Here is a 13,776-nt window from a genome sequence, read left to right as displayed (position 1 = left end):
ATCTTAACTGGTCAGCCTGAAATTTTCATCAGCCCCCAGAGAGGTATCTGCCACATAACCCACTTCAGTTCCCCAAAGAGAGGTTACATAAACCTAGACTATGCTCAGACACTATTTTTGCCTAGGTGCACTGAACCCTGGTGGTGTTTAGAGAATGATATATAGTGTTGAGGATTGGGACCTGGGTTAGCATCATGCAAAGTAAACTCCCTTAACCACCATCTTACCTCTGCAGCCTAAATCTATTCCCTTCTCTAGCTCTTTGGAGTTCTTTCTAACTTAAGATGGAATAGTGCCTGACAATAAAGATCAAGAATTTATGCTTTAGGGGTTGGAGAGATAGTACAAGGGCTAAGGCATTTATGTTGTGGGGCTGGAGAGATAGTGTAACAGGTAGGGTCCATGCCTTGAACACAACTGACCCAGATTCAATCCACTGTGCCCCATATAGTTTCCCCCAAAATATAATCGAGGTGCCTTAAGCACCTGGTTTTTGTTTGTTTGTATGTTTGTTTGTTTGAGTTTTGGGCCACATCCAGTAACGCTCAGGGGTTACTTCTGGCTATGCGCTCAGAAATCACTCCTGGCTTGAGGACCATATGGGAGGCCGTGGGATCGAACCACAGTCCGTCCTAGGCTAGAGTGGGCAAGGCAGACTCCTTGCCACTTGCTCCACCGCTCAGGCCCCTAGCACCGTGTTTCTAACCATTCAGGAGATGGGTCTGATGAAGCAGGGTAGCAGCAAAGAAATAATACCAAGCCAGTTAGGAAAGGGATTCATCGGAGTTAGTCTGCTTTTTGCTTCATGGCCTCTCTTTGTCATGTGCTCCCTCTGCACCTGCCAAAGCCAGAACTGCTTTTTTTTTTTTTAATCCAGAATCAAATTCACCAGGGTGGTGGAAGATCCTGTAATCCAGGTGGGCTTTTATATACCAAAAGAAGAGGTTCCAGAGAAGAGGAAGTTGGGGGAACACCTTTGTTTAGGGTTTTTATCTACTATCAGTTTACACTAAATAATGCGTTTAAACTTCCATTTTAGGGGCCAGAGCTACAGCACAATGGGTAGGGCCTTGTACGTGGCCTAACTGGGTTACATTCCCGACATCCCATATGGTCCTCCAAGCCTGCCAGGAGCCATTTCTGAGTGCAGAGCCAGGAGTAACCCCTTAGTACCACCGGGTGTGGCCCCAAAGCAAAACGAAACAAAAATACAACTTCCAGGGTTCAGAGCCGTGGTGCAAACGGTAGGGCGTTTGCCTTGCATGCAGCTATCTTAGGATGGACTGCGGTTCGATCCCCCAGCGTCCTATATGGTCCCCCAAGCCAGAGAGGATTTCTGAGCGAATAGCCAGGAGTAACCCCTGAGTGTCACCGGTGTGCCACTCCCCCCCACAAAAAAAAAAAAAAAAGGCAAAACAAAACAAAACAAAACAAAACCTAACTTTCATTTTATACCTAAAGTTCAACATTTCTCCCTACAATTGATGGTGGTGGTGGTAAGGACTAAGTTTTAGATACACAGGCCATCGTTCAAAGGTTACTCCTGGCAGGCAAGGGGGTGGGGACCAAATGAGATGCTTGGGGATCTAACCAGGGTAGCCACGTGTAAGGCAAACGCCCTAACCCTTGTGCTATCTCTCTGGCCCCCCTCCCCCATCTCCCTGTTCTAGCCTGAGTTCGCTTTCGTATCGGTTATCATTTTATCCTTATTATATTGTTTATGCAATATATTTTATAATTGCAAACCCATCTGTGGGGAAATGGCTCACTTAGGAGTGGCTCCAGAACAATCTGCACAGAGTAGCCCTAAAACATCATCAAGTGTGGGTCTCCCAAAAATCTGGTTGCTAGTCCACGATTTCCAAACAGCGGAAGGCCACAAAATTTTTATATATTTCGCCCATGAGAGAACCTGCAAGCTAAGAGCTGGGTTTTAGCATCCCAGCAAGAGGAAGCCTCACATAAATCCTTACAGCGGTAAAGACTGCAAAGGCGTGGGCTCTCGCTGCCTGGGGAAAGAACGTCTCGCGGGATTTCACCCATTCTCGGACTACAAGTCCCAAAATGCAATGCGCTTGCGGCGCTCGAATGAAAGAGTAGATCAAAGGTCACGTGTCTGTGTGCGTCGGACGTCCGGTCATCTCTCCCCACGCCTTTTACTGCGCTCCTTACATCGACCGCCATTTTGTGCGCGAGGTTATGGACACGCCGCGTCCCGCCGACTCTATGGTCGAGTGTTTCGAGGCTCGACCAATGGGAAGCGACACCTCGAAGGCAAGCCCCGCCCTTACCCGCAAGGAGACGGGACCTGCCACGAAACGCTGGTGGCGAGCGAGAGGAAGCTGCCGCGGAGAGCCAATGAGAGAGGAGGAACGGAAGACAGCAGCCAATAGGAGAGCGGCGGCGTCGCAGCCAATGAGAGAGCGGGATTCCCAGACCACGTGGGTAGGGGGAGCTGAGCGCTGAGACCTAGAGCTAAAGCGAGGAGGTGAGTCAGTCACCTTGAGCTGGGCAACGCTGTGGTCGGAGCAGGGGCAGCTGGGCAGTGGGAGCGCAGGTGACTTGGGGGCCTGTGCTGCAAGCGATCGGCCCGGGTTGGGTTCGGCTTGGGTTGGAGGGCTCTTTGCCTCTAGGCCTTGAGAAGCGGTGAGCTTTCATAGCCTGATCAATTAAAATTGCTCACTTCCAACGGTAATGAACGCTTAAGCCGTCTTGGCAGAGGCGGGCCTAGACACTTGTGCAAAATGGGCAGCTCCTGGGTCCACGGCTTGCCCAATATCTGCTTCCAATCCTCCTGGGAAATCCTCCTCTTTGGCAATCGTTCCCTCCTGGGACTCAGGCCTCCATGCCTTGACTTCCGATCTCGGTGACCTTCCTTTTTGCAAAACCCCTCGTGCCCCAAAGTGGTGGCCCAGGAATTCCCTCGGCGTCTCTGACCTCTAATACCTTCCTGCATTTGGGGGACACGGTTAGGAGAAGAAGGTGGTCCAAGGGAGGACGAGTCGGGTAAAGGGGACGACTGAAGGTCGCCACTCTAATAAGCAAACAGCCGAGCTGTCAGTGGTTGAATTTTTTTCTTTCCCCCCACCTCTATAGACTGAAAAAATGCAGACCTCCGGGACACTGCTCGTTACTCCGGCTCTGGTAAGCAACGACTCGAATGGGATTTATGAAATACATGTGTGGGATCCATTCGTAATTAATGAATGAGCAGAGAGAAGCTTGACATCCTAATGAAAATCGCTTTTGGGGGAGGACCTAGGATGCAATGCAGTTAACCCCCTTATTAGGCCCTGCAAATCTAGCTATCTTGGCTTTGGAATGTCATCAGATTCTTGATCTGACCTTTACCCACAGCGTCTGAGTTGGCCATAGCCGATGAGCTCCATTAAATCGGTAGTTCTCCATCTTGGCTGTACTTTGGAATCATATGGGGAGTTTTTAAAAATCATGATGCTATGGCTGAACCCTGGAGCAATTCGTTAGACTTTGGGATTCTGCATATAGGCAGAACCCTTGCAGCTGTAGTGCTTAGAATTCCCAGATGTTCGTTCCCAAGGCTTTGTTGAGCTTGAGAGCTACGGTATTTTATTTCTTGGAAAATTGCAAGAATGTAGTTCTAAGGCCCTGGTTATTAGGAATCACAGGCATCATGACCTGTTGTTTCATTCGGGGTGTTTGGCATTAACGTTTTTAGCCAGTGTTCCCCCTTTTGAGTCCTTTGATGACTTGAGTACAAATCCACCCTGTACCTGCTAGAATATTGGGGAGATAACTTGTTATATTCTGGTTACAATTAGGGCCAGACCTAAAGAAGTGAACTTTGGTACCTCGGTTTTAATGGGAAGTTTGCCACTGCTGACTCTGCCAGGATCTTGGGACAGTTCTCTGTGAAGCAGGCCTCTCTGGTAAAGGCAGGAATCTGTGACTTGACTGTGAGATATATTGGGCTTTTATAAGATTTATCATTGATTTTCCACAGGGCTTAACAGTGCGAATTTTTGGTATTTTTTTTTTCCTTCCCTGACTTAGGTTGGGGGGTGATGTTGTGTCTTTCTGCTTTTATAGATCCGCTGTTGTACCAGGGGTCTTATTAGGCCTGTGTCTGCCTCCTTCCTGAACAGGCCCGAGATCCCATCTAAACAGGTAAGGGAAAAAGGTCACCCTAATGATTTCCCCCAAACAGGTGTCCTTCAAGTGAGGTGAGCTGCCCTTAGGCTAATTGGGGTGGAAACTTAGGAAATCCTGGGTTTTTTTCATTGTTTAAAATCTTCCCAAGTGAGCATTCTGAGAAGCTTGTTCAAAAGTGAGGTTTCCTTAGCTCCCACTAGAAACAACCCCCAAGACTAACTCCCAGAATAGTGTGCAGTCCTAGTCTTCCGGCCTGCCCTTTGGGCGGTTTGCCAGTAGTTTCAGAGCTCAGGTGGGTAGGGTGAAGGGGCGGAGTCGCAGTTCTCTGTGCCCTGCTGTCTATCTCCTTGCTATCACTCCTTTTATTTGCTCTTTCCTCTCAGCCTCAGCCTTCTTACAACAGCTCCCCACTCCAGCTGGCCAGACGGGAGTTCCAGACCAGCGTGGTCTCCCGGGACATTGACACAGCCGCCAAATTTATTGGTGCTGGAGCCGCCACCGTAGGTGTGGCTGGCTCAGGTGCTGGCATTGGAACCGTGTTTGGCAGCTTAATCATTGGTTATGCCAGGTAAGTTGGGGGTGAAGGGTGCCAGGGGAGACTCAGCAAGAGGATATCCCTTTAGATTTTGGTTGATTTCTCTTATCTCCTGTTTTGATTACCCCCTCCCCCCCCCCCCATTTTACTTTGACTTGCCATGTTAGTTGCTCTGTGTACTTATGGCCCCAGATAGGCCAGATCCTCTTCCTGTTCCAGTTTTCCCTGCCCTCAACCACCCATACCCTCAACCCCTTCCCTTCCTTGAACTGGCATCAACTCTGCCCAATCTCTGCAGGAACCCATCTCTCAAGCAGCAGCTCTTCTCCTATGCCATCCTGGGCTTTGCCCTGTCTGAGGCCATGGGACTCTTCTGTTTGATGGTCGCCTTCCTCATCCTCTTCGCCATGTGAGGCTCCATGGGGGGCACCTACCCATCCCTGCTGCTTCGACTCCAGGCCACACCTAGTGCTGGAGTGTGCTGAGCTTTATCATTAAACATAATGTTTCTCTAAACCCAAAAGCCTTCGCCTCTGTCCTTTGGCCTTGGGGAGGGCCTTGGTGGAAAGGTGGGACAAAGAAAATAGAATAGGTCATCCATTGGTGATGAGGAACTATCTAGAGCTGAAAAGCTGCATTGCCATTAATCGATAGGCTGTTTGGAGATGGGGTGGGCACACCCAGTGATGCTCAGGGTTACTCCTGGCTTCTCATTCAGTAATCACTTCTGGCAGTGCTGGGGGAGCTATACAGTTGGCTGTGTGCAAGGTAAACTCCCTACCTGCTATGCTCTCTATTCTGCCCCAATACATACAATTGGGGGAGACACATCTGGTGGTGCTCAGGTATTACTCCTAGTTCTATGCACTTAAATCACTTCTGGCAGGTTTGGGGGACCATATGGGATTCTGGGATCAAACCTGGGTTGGCCATGTGCAAGGCAAGTGCCCCACCTGCTGTGCTACCACTTCAGCCCCTATTGTTGTTTTTTAGAGCTTATCCCTGGCTCTGCTCAGTGATCACTCCTGATGATGCTCAAGGGACAACCAGGGATTGAATTCAGGGTGACTGGTTGCAAGGCAAGCACCTTAATGTACTATATCTGGCCCAACGTGCAATATTTTTTAAGAGGGGCCGGAAAGAGTATAGCGGTAGGGCGTTTGCCTTGCAAGCGACAGACCCAGGGCTGATGGTAGTTCAAATCCCAGCATCCCATATGGTCCCCCGTGCCTGCCAGGAGTGATTTCTGAGCACTGAGTCAGGAGTAAACCCTGAACAATGCCAGGTGTGACCCAAAAACCAAAAAATACATTTTTTTTGAAGAACTTAATTGCACTGAGCTATATACTAAGGATAAGTTAAATAAATTAAAATAAATGAATTTAATTCATTTGTTATCTCAACAGGTATATGAATGAGTAGTACCATTATTGTACCTGTTTTACAAATGTGGAAACTAAGGCTCAGGGGGCCAGAGAGATAGCATGGAGGTAAGGCGTTTGCCTTTCATGCAGAAGGTCATTGGTTCGAATCCCGGCATCCCATATGGTCCCCCGATCCTGCCAGTAGCGATTTCTGAGCATGGAGCCAGGAGTAATCCCTGAGCATTGCCAGAAGTGACCCAAAGACCAAAAAAAAAAAAAAAAAAGAATAGAATTGGCAGAGTTTGGTATTTTCCTTTGGTCCAGCTTCAGTCTTTCATTGCCAGACCATCTCATCTTATTTCATTTTGGCCACACAATGATTTGGCTTCTGTAGGAAAATGTACAGCATCTGAGAGGTAGAGGAGACCTCCACCTATCTGCATTTGTCTTCATTTTATCATTTCATTCTCAACCTCTTCAGAGAACCTAAATATTGGTGGGAGGGCACACCTGGTTACACCCAGGAGATTGAACCCATCCTGGGTCAGCCGCGTGCAAGGCCCTACCGCTGCACCATCGCTCCAGCCCCTAAATATTTTGAATAAAGCAGATGAGGAACACAGTCCCTGTGCTTAAGGAGTTTGCGTAAAATATGTGCTTTTTGTTAGGGGTAAAATGGGTCTTTTCTAAAGATTAAGTGCTTAAGAATTTTGTGCACGGGGCCAAAGTGATAGCACAACAGCTAGGGTGTTTACGTTACATGTGGCCATACATCCTGTATGGTCCCCTGAGCCTGCCAGAAGTAATTTCTGAGTGCAGAGCCAGGAATAACCCCTGAGTGCCACTGGTGTGGCCAAAAGGAAAAGAGGAAATGCACTGGAGGGTTGGGAGAGGGAAAAAAAAGAATTTCATGAAGGGTATTGTACACTGACTAAAATTCAATTATGAACAACTTTTAACTGAGAAAATATAGTATGAACAATCTTATAAACCACAGTGTTTAAATATATATATTGGTTTTTGGGCCACAAAAAAAAACCCGGCGTTGCTCAGGGGTTACTCTTGGCTGGCTGCTCAGAAATAGCTCCTGGCAGGCACAGGGGACCATATGGGACACCGGGATTCGAACCAATCACCTTTGGTCCTGGATCGGCTGCTTGCAAGACAAACGCCGCTGTGCTATCTCTCCGGGCCCTTAAATAAATTTTTTTTTTTTTTTTTTGGTTTTTGGGCCACACCTGGCAGTGCTCAGGGGTTACACCTGGCTGTCTGCTCAGAAATAGCTCCTGGCAGGCACGGGGGACCATATGGGACACTGGGATTCGAACCAATCACCTTTGGTCCTGGATCGGCTGCTTGCAAGGCAAACGCCGCTGTGCTATCTCTCCGGGCCCTAAATAAATTTTTTAAACCTAAAAACAAGTTTTTGTGTAGGGGCCAGAGAGCACAGTGGGTGTGGCATTTGCCTTCGTCACAACCAACTTGGGTTTGATCCTCGTCATCCCATACGGTCTGCTAGCATCATGAGTAGTGAGTGATTCCTGAGTGTGGAGCCAGTAGTAAGCACTAAGCATGCCTGGTGTGGCCCAACATCCCAAATAAATAAAATTCTGTGTATTATCAACCCTCTGGTCTCAGTTGATGCACAGTGGGCTCCATGCACTTGACTAAATTAGGACATAGGCAAGAGAAAACAGCTGAAATGTCCTTCAGGACCAACCCATGGGATTAATGCAGAGGCACTGGTAGACAGAGTCTCAAATTGGACAGTTTCAGAAAGAAACTTGGTTTTATTTTGGGGCCATACTAGTTAGTGATCAGGGTGTATGCCTGATTGTACTCAGATCATTCCTGGCAGGCTTGGGGCACTATATGGGGCGTCAGGAATCAAACTCAGGTTGGCCATATGCAAGCACCATACCCACCATACTCTGTCCCTCATAAAGAATAACTTATGGGGCCGGTGAGGTGGAGCTAGAGGTAAGGTGTCAGCCTTGCAAGCGCTAGCCAAGAAAGGACTGCTAGCCAAGGAAGGACTGTGGTTCGATCCCCCGGCGTCCCATATGGTCCCCCCAAGCCAGGGGCAATTTTTGAGCGCTTAGCCAGGAGTAACCCCTGAGGATCAAATGGGTGTGGCCCAAAAAACAAAAAAAAAAAAAAGAGAATAACTTCTAAGTAGCATCTCATTTCTGAAAGCCTTAATTCTGAAAAACTTCTGTAAGATAACTAAACCAAGAATATTAATTGCAAGCTCACAGCTGAAAGACAGCCAATAAAGTACGTTTAACAGCAAAGAAATGTGACTTATTAAGAATAGTTTCAGGTTGGGGCCGGGCGGTGGCGCTAAAGGTAAGGTGCCTGCCTTGCCTGTGCTAGCCTTGGACGGACCGCGGTTCGATCCCCCGGTGTCCCATATGGTCCCCCAAGCCAGGAGCAACTTCTGAGTGCATAGCCAGGAGTAACCCCTGAGCGTTACTGGGTGTGGCCCAAAAACCAAAAAAAAAAAAAAAAAAAAAGAATAGTTTCAGGGGACTGAGAGATAGCCTAGCAGGGCTTTTGCCTTGCATATGGCTGACCTGGGGGAGAACTGGCTCGATTCCCAGCATCCCATATGGTCCCCCAGCCTGCCAGGAGCGATTTCTGAGTGCAGAGCCAGGAATAATTCCTGAGCGCCATCGGGTGTGGCCCAATGCCAATCAATCAATACAAAAGTTAAAAAAGGGGGCCAGAGAGATAGTATGGAGGTAAGGCATTTGCCTTTCATACAGAAGGATGGTGATTCGAATCCTGGCATCCCATATGGTCCCCTGAACCTACCAGGGGCGATTTCTGAGGGTGGAGCCAGGAGTGACCCCTGAGCGCTACTGGGTGTGACCCAAAAACCAAAATAAAATAAGAATAGATTCAGTTTGTGTACCTTTAAAGATGGTCATCTCAGGAACTCTACAGAAGGACCCAAAATCTAAGTTTTGGGGCTGGAGTGATAGCACAGTGGATAGAACATTTTTCTCATATATTCCCCAAGCCTTCCAGGAGTAATCCCTGAGTGGTACCAGTGTGCCCCCCCCCCCCAAAAAAAAAACTAAGGTTCTTGCCCTTGATGACTTTGGAAAGTTGAAAATATGGTGGAAGCAGAAGCAAATGGAATTGTGCTTACTATGCATTATGGAACAGGTGAGTATAGTAACAGTCCCGTCCAAGAGAAAAGAGCAAGGCTGGCATTCATTGTCAGGCACAGTGTGCAAGGCGTATTTTATCATAACTTCCAACAAACCAAAGAAATGTCTTACCAGGAAGCCTCTGAAGGTGGTTAATGAAGTGGAGATTCTAGCTCCTGCACCTATGTTTTCTTCAAAGAGAAGGTTCATGAACAAGCCCAAGCCCAGATCTGATAGCTAGTCAATGTTCCCAAACCCAAATCCATTCATCATTAACGATCATCATCATTTACCATTGAAGGTCACGACCTTGACTGGTTTAGGAGATCAGTTAATTCACTGCTGTGGGGGAGGAGACTTATCCTGTGATGCTAAAGCCACATTAGATGGTAATGACAACAGCCTCTTCCCTCACTGCCATGTCTCAAATATTGGCCAATGTGTGCTGGCTGAGGGGGACCACAAACCACAGCACTGGTCTACAATGGTCAGCTCTTGATTGTCTTTAAACTTGAAAGTTTGTCCAGAACAATCCAGTGATGGAAACCTGAAGCAGGGCCCAGAAATCTCAGGGCCAAAGAGAAGAAACGTGACGAGTTGAACTGGGCAGCAGAGGTATTACCAGGGGAGCAATGGATTAACTGGTAATGCCCTTACGAAAAAAAGCTCAGTAACCCTCTGGGATGTTGTATTGGCATCCTGACCTGGCCACTACTCTGGTGGTAATCAAGGAACAGCCTCCTGGGAAGGTGCTTGCATTTTTCTTCCTGTGGCATGCCAAGAACTTCACTTTTTTGCCAGAAAGTTGTAAGAATTTCCCTCTAGTGTGGGCTCCAAATAGCCTTGCAAAATCAGCAGGGTAAGTAATGTAGTTATGGGCCGGAGAGATAGCATGGAGGTAAGGCAACCTTGCAAGCAGAAGGTTGGCGGTTCGAATCCCGGCACCCCATAAAGTCCCCTGAGCCTTCCAGGAGCAATTTCTGAACATCGAGCCAGGAGTGATCCCTGAGTGCTGCTGCGTGTGACTCAAAAACCAAAACAAAACAAAACAAAACAAGTAATGTAGTTGTAGGGTCAGTGGAACCCTAAAGAGTTGAGAATACGTTTTCTAGTCCCTGGCAGGTCAGTCAAACCTTAGAATCTTAGTCACTGGATTTCTTTATCCAGGGGCTAGGACTATTTTGCTTAGTGCAAAATATCAGTGAGTGGATACAGAGGTACACTACATCAGGTAGAATCTTGTCTGTTTATTCTTAGGGCTATGATCAGGAAATAGTAACCACTGTCTTAAGCTCAGAATAAGGTCAAAAAACAAACTAAAAGAGCCAGGCTCCAAATCTAGCCATGCTTGCTAGGATGTGATTTATCTCCCCTGAGATAAGTCCCCATCTCTAAAATGGGGTGAGCACAATTCAGGGGATTGTAACCGCAAAATATTATACAGGAATGCATGTGCAAATAATAGCAAAAACAGTTATGCACACACGTACAATAAAAAGCTACTGAACACAAGCATATTCAGGGAGATCGTAAGTGAGTAGGGTGTTTGCTTTGTATAAGGCCAACCTAGGTTCAATCCCAGGATCATTGTATCCCACAGCCCACCAGGAATGACCCCTGAACACATATATACCCAGTAGTAAGCCCTGAGAACTGCCAGGACTGGCCTAAGAACAAAAGATGTATTCATGGAGTCTACAAAAATGATAATAGAATTGCATATTTTTAAATTTTTAAATATGGCTATTCTTGTCAAAAAGCTCAAAACACCCATTCCTGGAGCCAGCACATTATTCCCATGGGTAAGGTGTTTGCCTTACACCCAGCTGACCCAAGTATGATCCTTGGCATCCTATATGGTTCCTCAAGCTTACCAAGAATGATCCCTGAGTGCAGAGCCAGCAGAATGCCCTGAGCATAGTCAGGGATATCCCCAAAGCAAAAAGCACCCATCCATACTTTTACTTTTCTTTTTAAGGCTGGATGAATAACCTAGATGGTAAGTCTATCCCTGAGTTCACTACAAAAGTCTGGGTTGGGTCTTGAGGATGGGCTCAGAACTTTGGCGAAGACAAGAAGGATCTTCAGCAGGTATCTAGAAGAAGGTTACAACATAGCAGTGGCCCTAACTCAGGGGACATTTGCTTGGTCTCTGTCCTTGGAGAAGGGCACTTTCCTAGTTTACATGAGCACGGTGCTACCAAACTTAGTGGCACTCAAGGTTCTGTGCTGGGAAGAAGGGAGGCTGAGATCAGATCCTGGAAGACTGCTCATTTGTTTCAGCCATGCCCAGAGGGGATGGGAGTTTCTGGAAAGTACACTCTGGCTTAGCTACCAGTGAGAAGCAGCCAGGTGTGGCCCTAGAAGCCACTGGCCTGCTTGTTACCAACTTCTACATGTGATCCCTTCTCCCTGAGTCTTTCTCTCCCCAAGCTGAGCAGCTACAGGAAATTCCCATGGGAGGTAGTGAGTGGGTGCTATTATCCCCTGCAACACTTCTTTGATTCCTTCTTTGTGGAAGCTTGGCTCGGCCCTTTGGGAAAGGAAAAAAATAATGTGTATCTAAGGAGGAAGAGAGGAAATTGTAAATTCCTCCAAGTGGGGAAACAGGTTACCATGTGCTAGTCTCCTTTCTGTTCACCTCTTCTGCGGTCACTTTGAACTGCACATCCAAGACACAAACTTGGGGACCCATGTTTCTGCCCTCAGGGAGGGCAGAGGCAGTAATCAGAAATGAGTAATCAAACCACTAAAATAAAAAGTAGTGTATGCTATATAATAAAGGTATGAAAAGTCAGCCATGAGGACCAGAGAATGGAGTAATTAAAGTGACTAATTAATATATAATAAGATGCCTGGAGGTATTAAGACTTGGCAGTGAAAGTTCTATTCCAGCCAGTTATTTGAAAATGAATAAGAATAAGAGTTAATAATCATCGAACATTTACTCTGGCCAGAAGTGGTGCACATCATTATCACATTATCTCTTCATTGTAACAATCATTATTTTACCAATATTCCTGTGAGGAATGGAGTGCTTTTGTAGTTGGGATTTCTCCTTGGCAAGAGAAGGAAGCTGTGCCAAGTAGAAAAAATGTGAGTCAAGGTAATGGTGGTGAGACTAAGGTTGGACAAGTGAGGTGCCAATTATTTAGACTACTCCTGCAACCTTATAAAACACTACTGGAAATGTCACCCGCTATCCTCTAGCAAAGGAAAGATTAACACCCTGACATGCAAAAATAGCCTGAGGTTATTTGCATAGTGGTCAAATAAAAAGCTTGAACCTGGGGCCAGAGAGATAGCATGTGGCCAACACAGTTAGATCCCATAAAGTCCCCAGAGCCTGCCAGGAGCGATTTCTGAGCACAGAGCAAAGAGTAACCTCTGAGTACCACTGGGTGTGGCCCAAAAACCAAAAAGTGAACCTGGGGGCTAGAGAGATAGCACAGCAATAGGGCATTTACCTTGCACACAGCTGAGCCAGGACGGAAGGATTGTTTGAATCCCGGCATCCCATATGGTCCCCCCAACCAGCCAGGAGCAGGAGCGATTTCTGAGTGCAGAGCCACGAGTAACCCCTGAGCACCACTGGGTGTGGCCCAAAAACCAAAAAAAAAAAAAAAAAAAAAAAAGAAAAAGAAAAAGAAGAATAATCTGGGTTTAAAAGATAATACAACTGGCAGCAGTTTACCTTATACAACCCAACCTGGATTCAATCCCCAGGACTCCATATGGTTCCCTGAGCCTGCAAGGAGTGACCCCTGAGCACCATTAAGTGTGGTATAAGGTAATTAGTTTCTGTTCATTGCCCCTTGGCTAGAAAACCTTCCACCGGAGATCTGTCCTCCCCCTCCCCCCCACACACACAACACACAGCCCCACCAATTAGGAGGGAACTCTCTTTGCCTCACTTTATATGGAGGAGCCATTGATTGCTTTGGTGTGTGAGCTTGTCTTTCAACAACACCTAAGTAAAAGTCTGGAGTCTATTAGAAATGAATGACACATTGAGGTTGTACAGACAACAAATGTGCAACACAACATTGAATGTGTCATACCCAGCAGTGATGGTGGGTGAGAGGCAGCAGCTAGCTGAACATCTCCATGGCCCACAAAAGGCAACCACTTACCAGTTTCTTGAATAATGTTTTAGAGAGATGCAGGAATATTTATATATTTATTTAGGTGGTCTCACCTGGGTAATCTCTAGCATCCAGGGTCTCCAAGGTTGTGGAATGAGAATTTCTGGGGGGCATGGAACTGTGTGGCCTGCTAGGCAGCCCCCACTCCAAAAAAGTAGCAAATAGGGTTGTTTCTTTTTCTTTCCTTTTCTTCTTTCTTTTCTTTCTTTCTTTTTTTTTTTTTTTTTTTTTTTTGGTTTTTGGTTTTTGGGCCACATCCAAAAAACGGCAGTGCTCAGGGGTTACTCCTGGCTATCTGCTCAGAAATAGCTCCTGGCAGGCACGAGGGACCATACGGGATACCAGGATTCGAATCAACCACCTTAGGTCCTGGATTGGCTGCTTGCAAGGCAAATGCTGCTGTGCTATCATCACAAATAGGGTTGTTAAAAGAAACAAACAAG

At 46.9% G+C, this 13,776-nt stretch overlaps 1 protein-coding gene across 2 annotated transcripts; it reads left to right on the top strand.

The window, feature by feature from the left end:
- The first annotated feature begins 2,425 nt into the window (after positions 1–2,425).
- Positions 2,426–5,189, top strand: ATP5MC1 (ATP synthase membrane subunit c locus 1). 2 transcript variants are annotated; one of them, XM_049781414.1, is made up of 5 exons: positions 2,426–2,488; positions 3,097–3,144; positions 4,069–4,146; positions 4,515–4,699; positions 4,965–5,189. In XM_049781414.1, exons 2-5 carry the CDS (start codon positions 3,106–3,108, stop codon positions 5,077–5,079), a joined length of 417 nt encoding a protein of 138 aa, XP_049637371.1. In that variant the 5' UTR covers positions 2,426–2,488; positions 3,097–3,105; the 3' UTR covers positions 5,080–5,189. The 2 variants fall into 2 exon arrangements, with proteins under 2 accessions (XP_049637371.1, XP_049637370.1); XM_049781413.1 differs by having other exon boundaries at positions 2,462–2,557.
- Positions 5,190–13,776: the final 8,587 nt, after the last annotated feature.

The sequence above is a fragment of the Suncus etruscus genome, chromosome 1 (assembly GCF_024139225.1).
Source record: "Suncus etruscus isolate mSunEtr1 chromosome 1, mSunEtr1.pri.cur, whole genome shotgun sequence".
NCBI lineage: Eukaryota > Metazoa > Chordata > Mammalia > Eulipotyphla > Soricidae > Suncus > Suncus etruscus.
This window is presented reverse-complemented; position numbering and strand designations above follow the sequence as displayed.

Coding starts and splice junctions, on each gene's coding strand:
- ATP5MC1 (XM_049781414.1), top strand. CDS start 3,106: ATGCAGACCTCCGGGACACTGCTCGTTACTCCGGCTCTG. Junction 4,147..4,514: donor CCGAGATCCCATCTAAACAG/GTAAGGGAAAAA, acceptor CTTTCCTCTCAG/CCTCAGCCTTCTTACAACAG. Junction 4,700..4,964: donor TTAATCATTGGTTATGCCAG/GTAAGTTGGGGG, acceptor CAATCTCTGCAG/GAACCCATCTCTCAAGCAGC.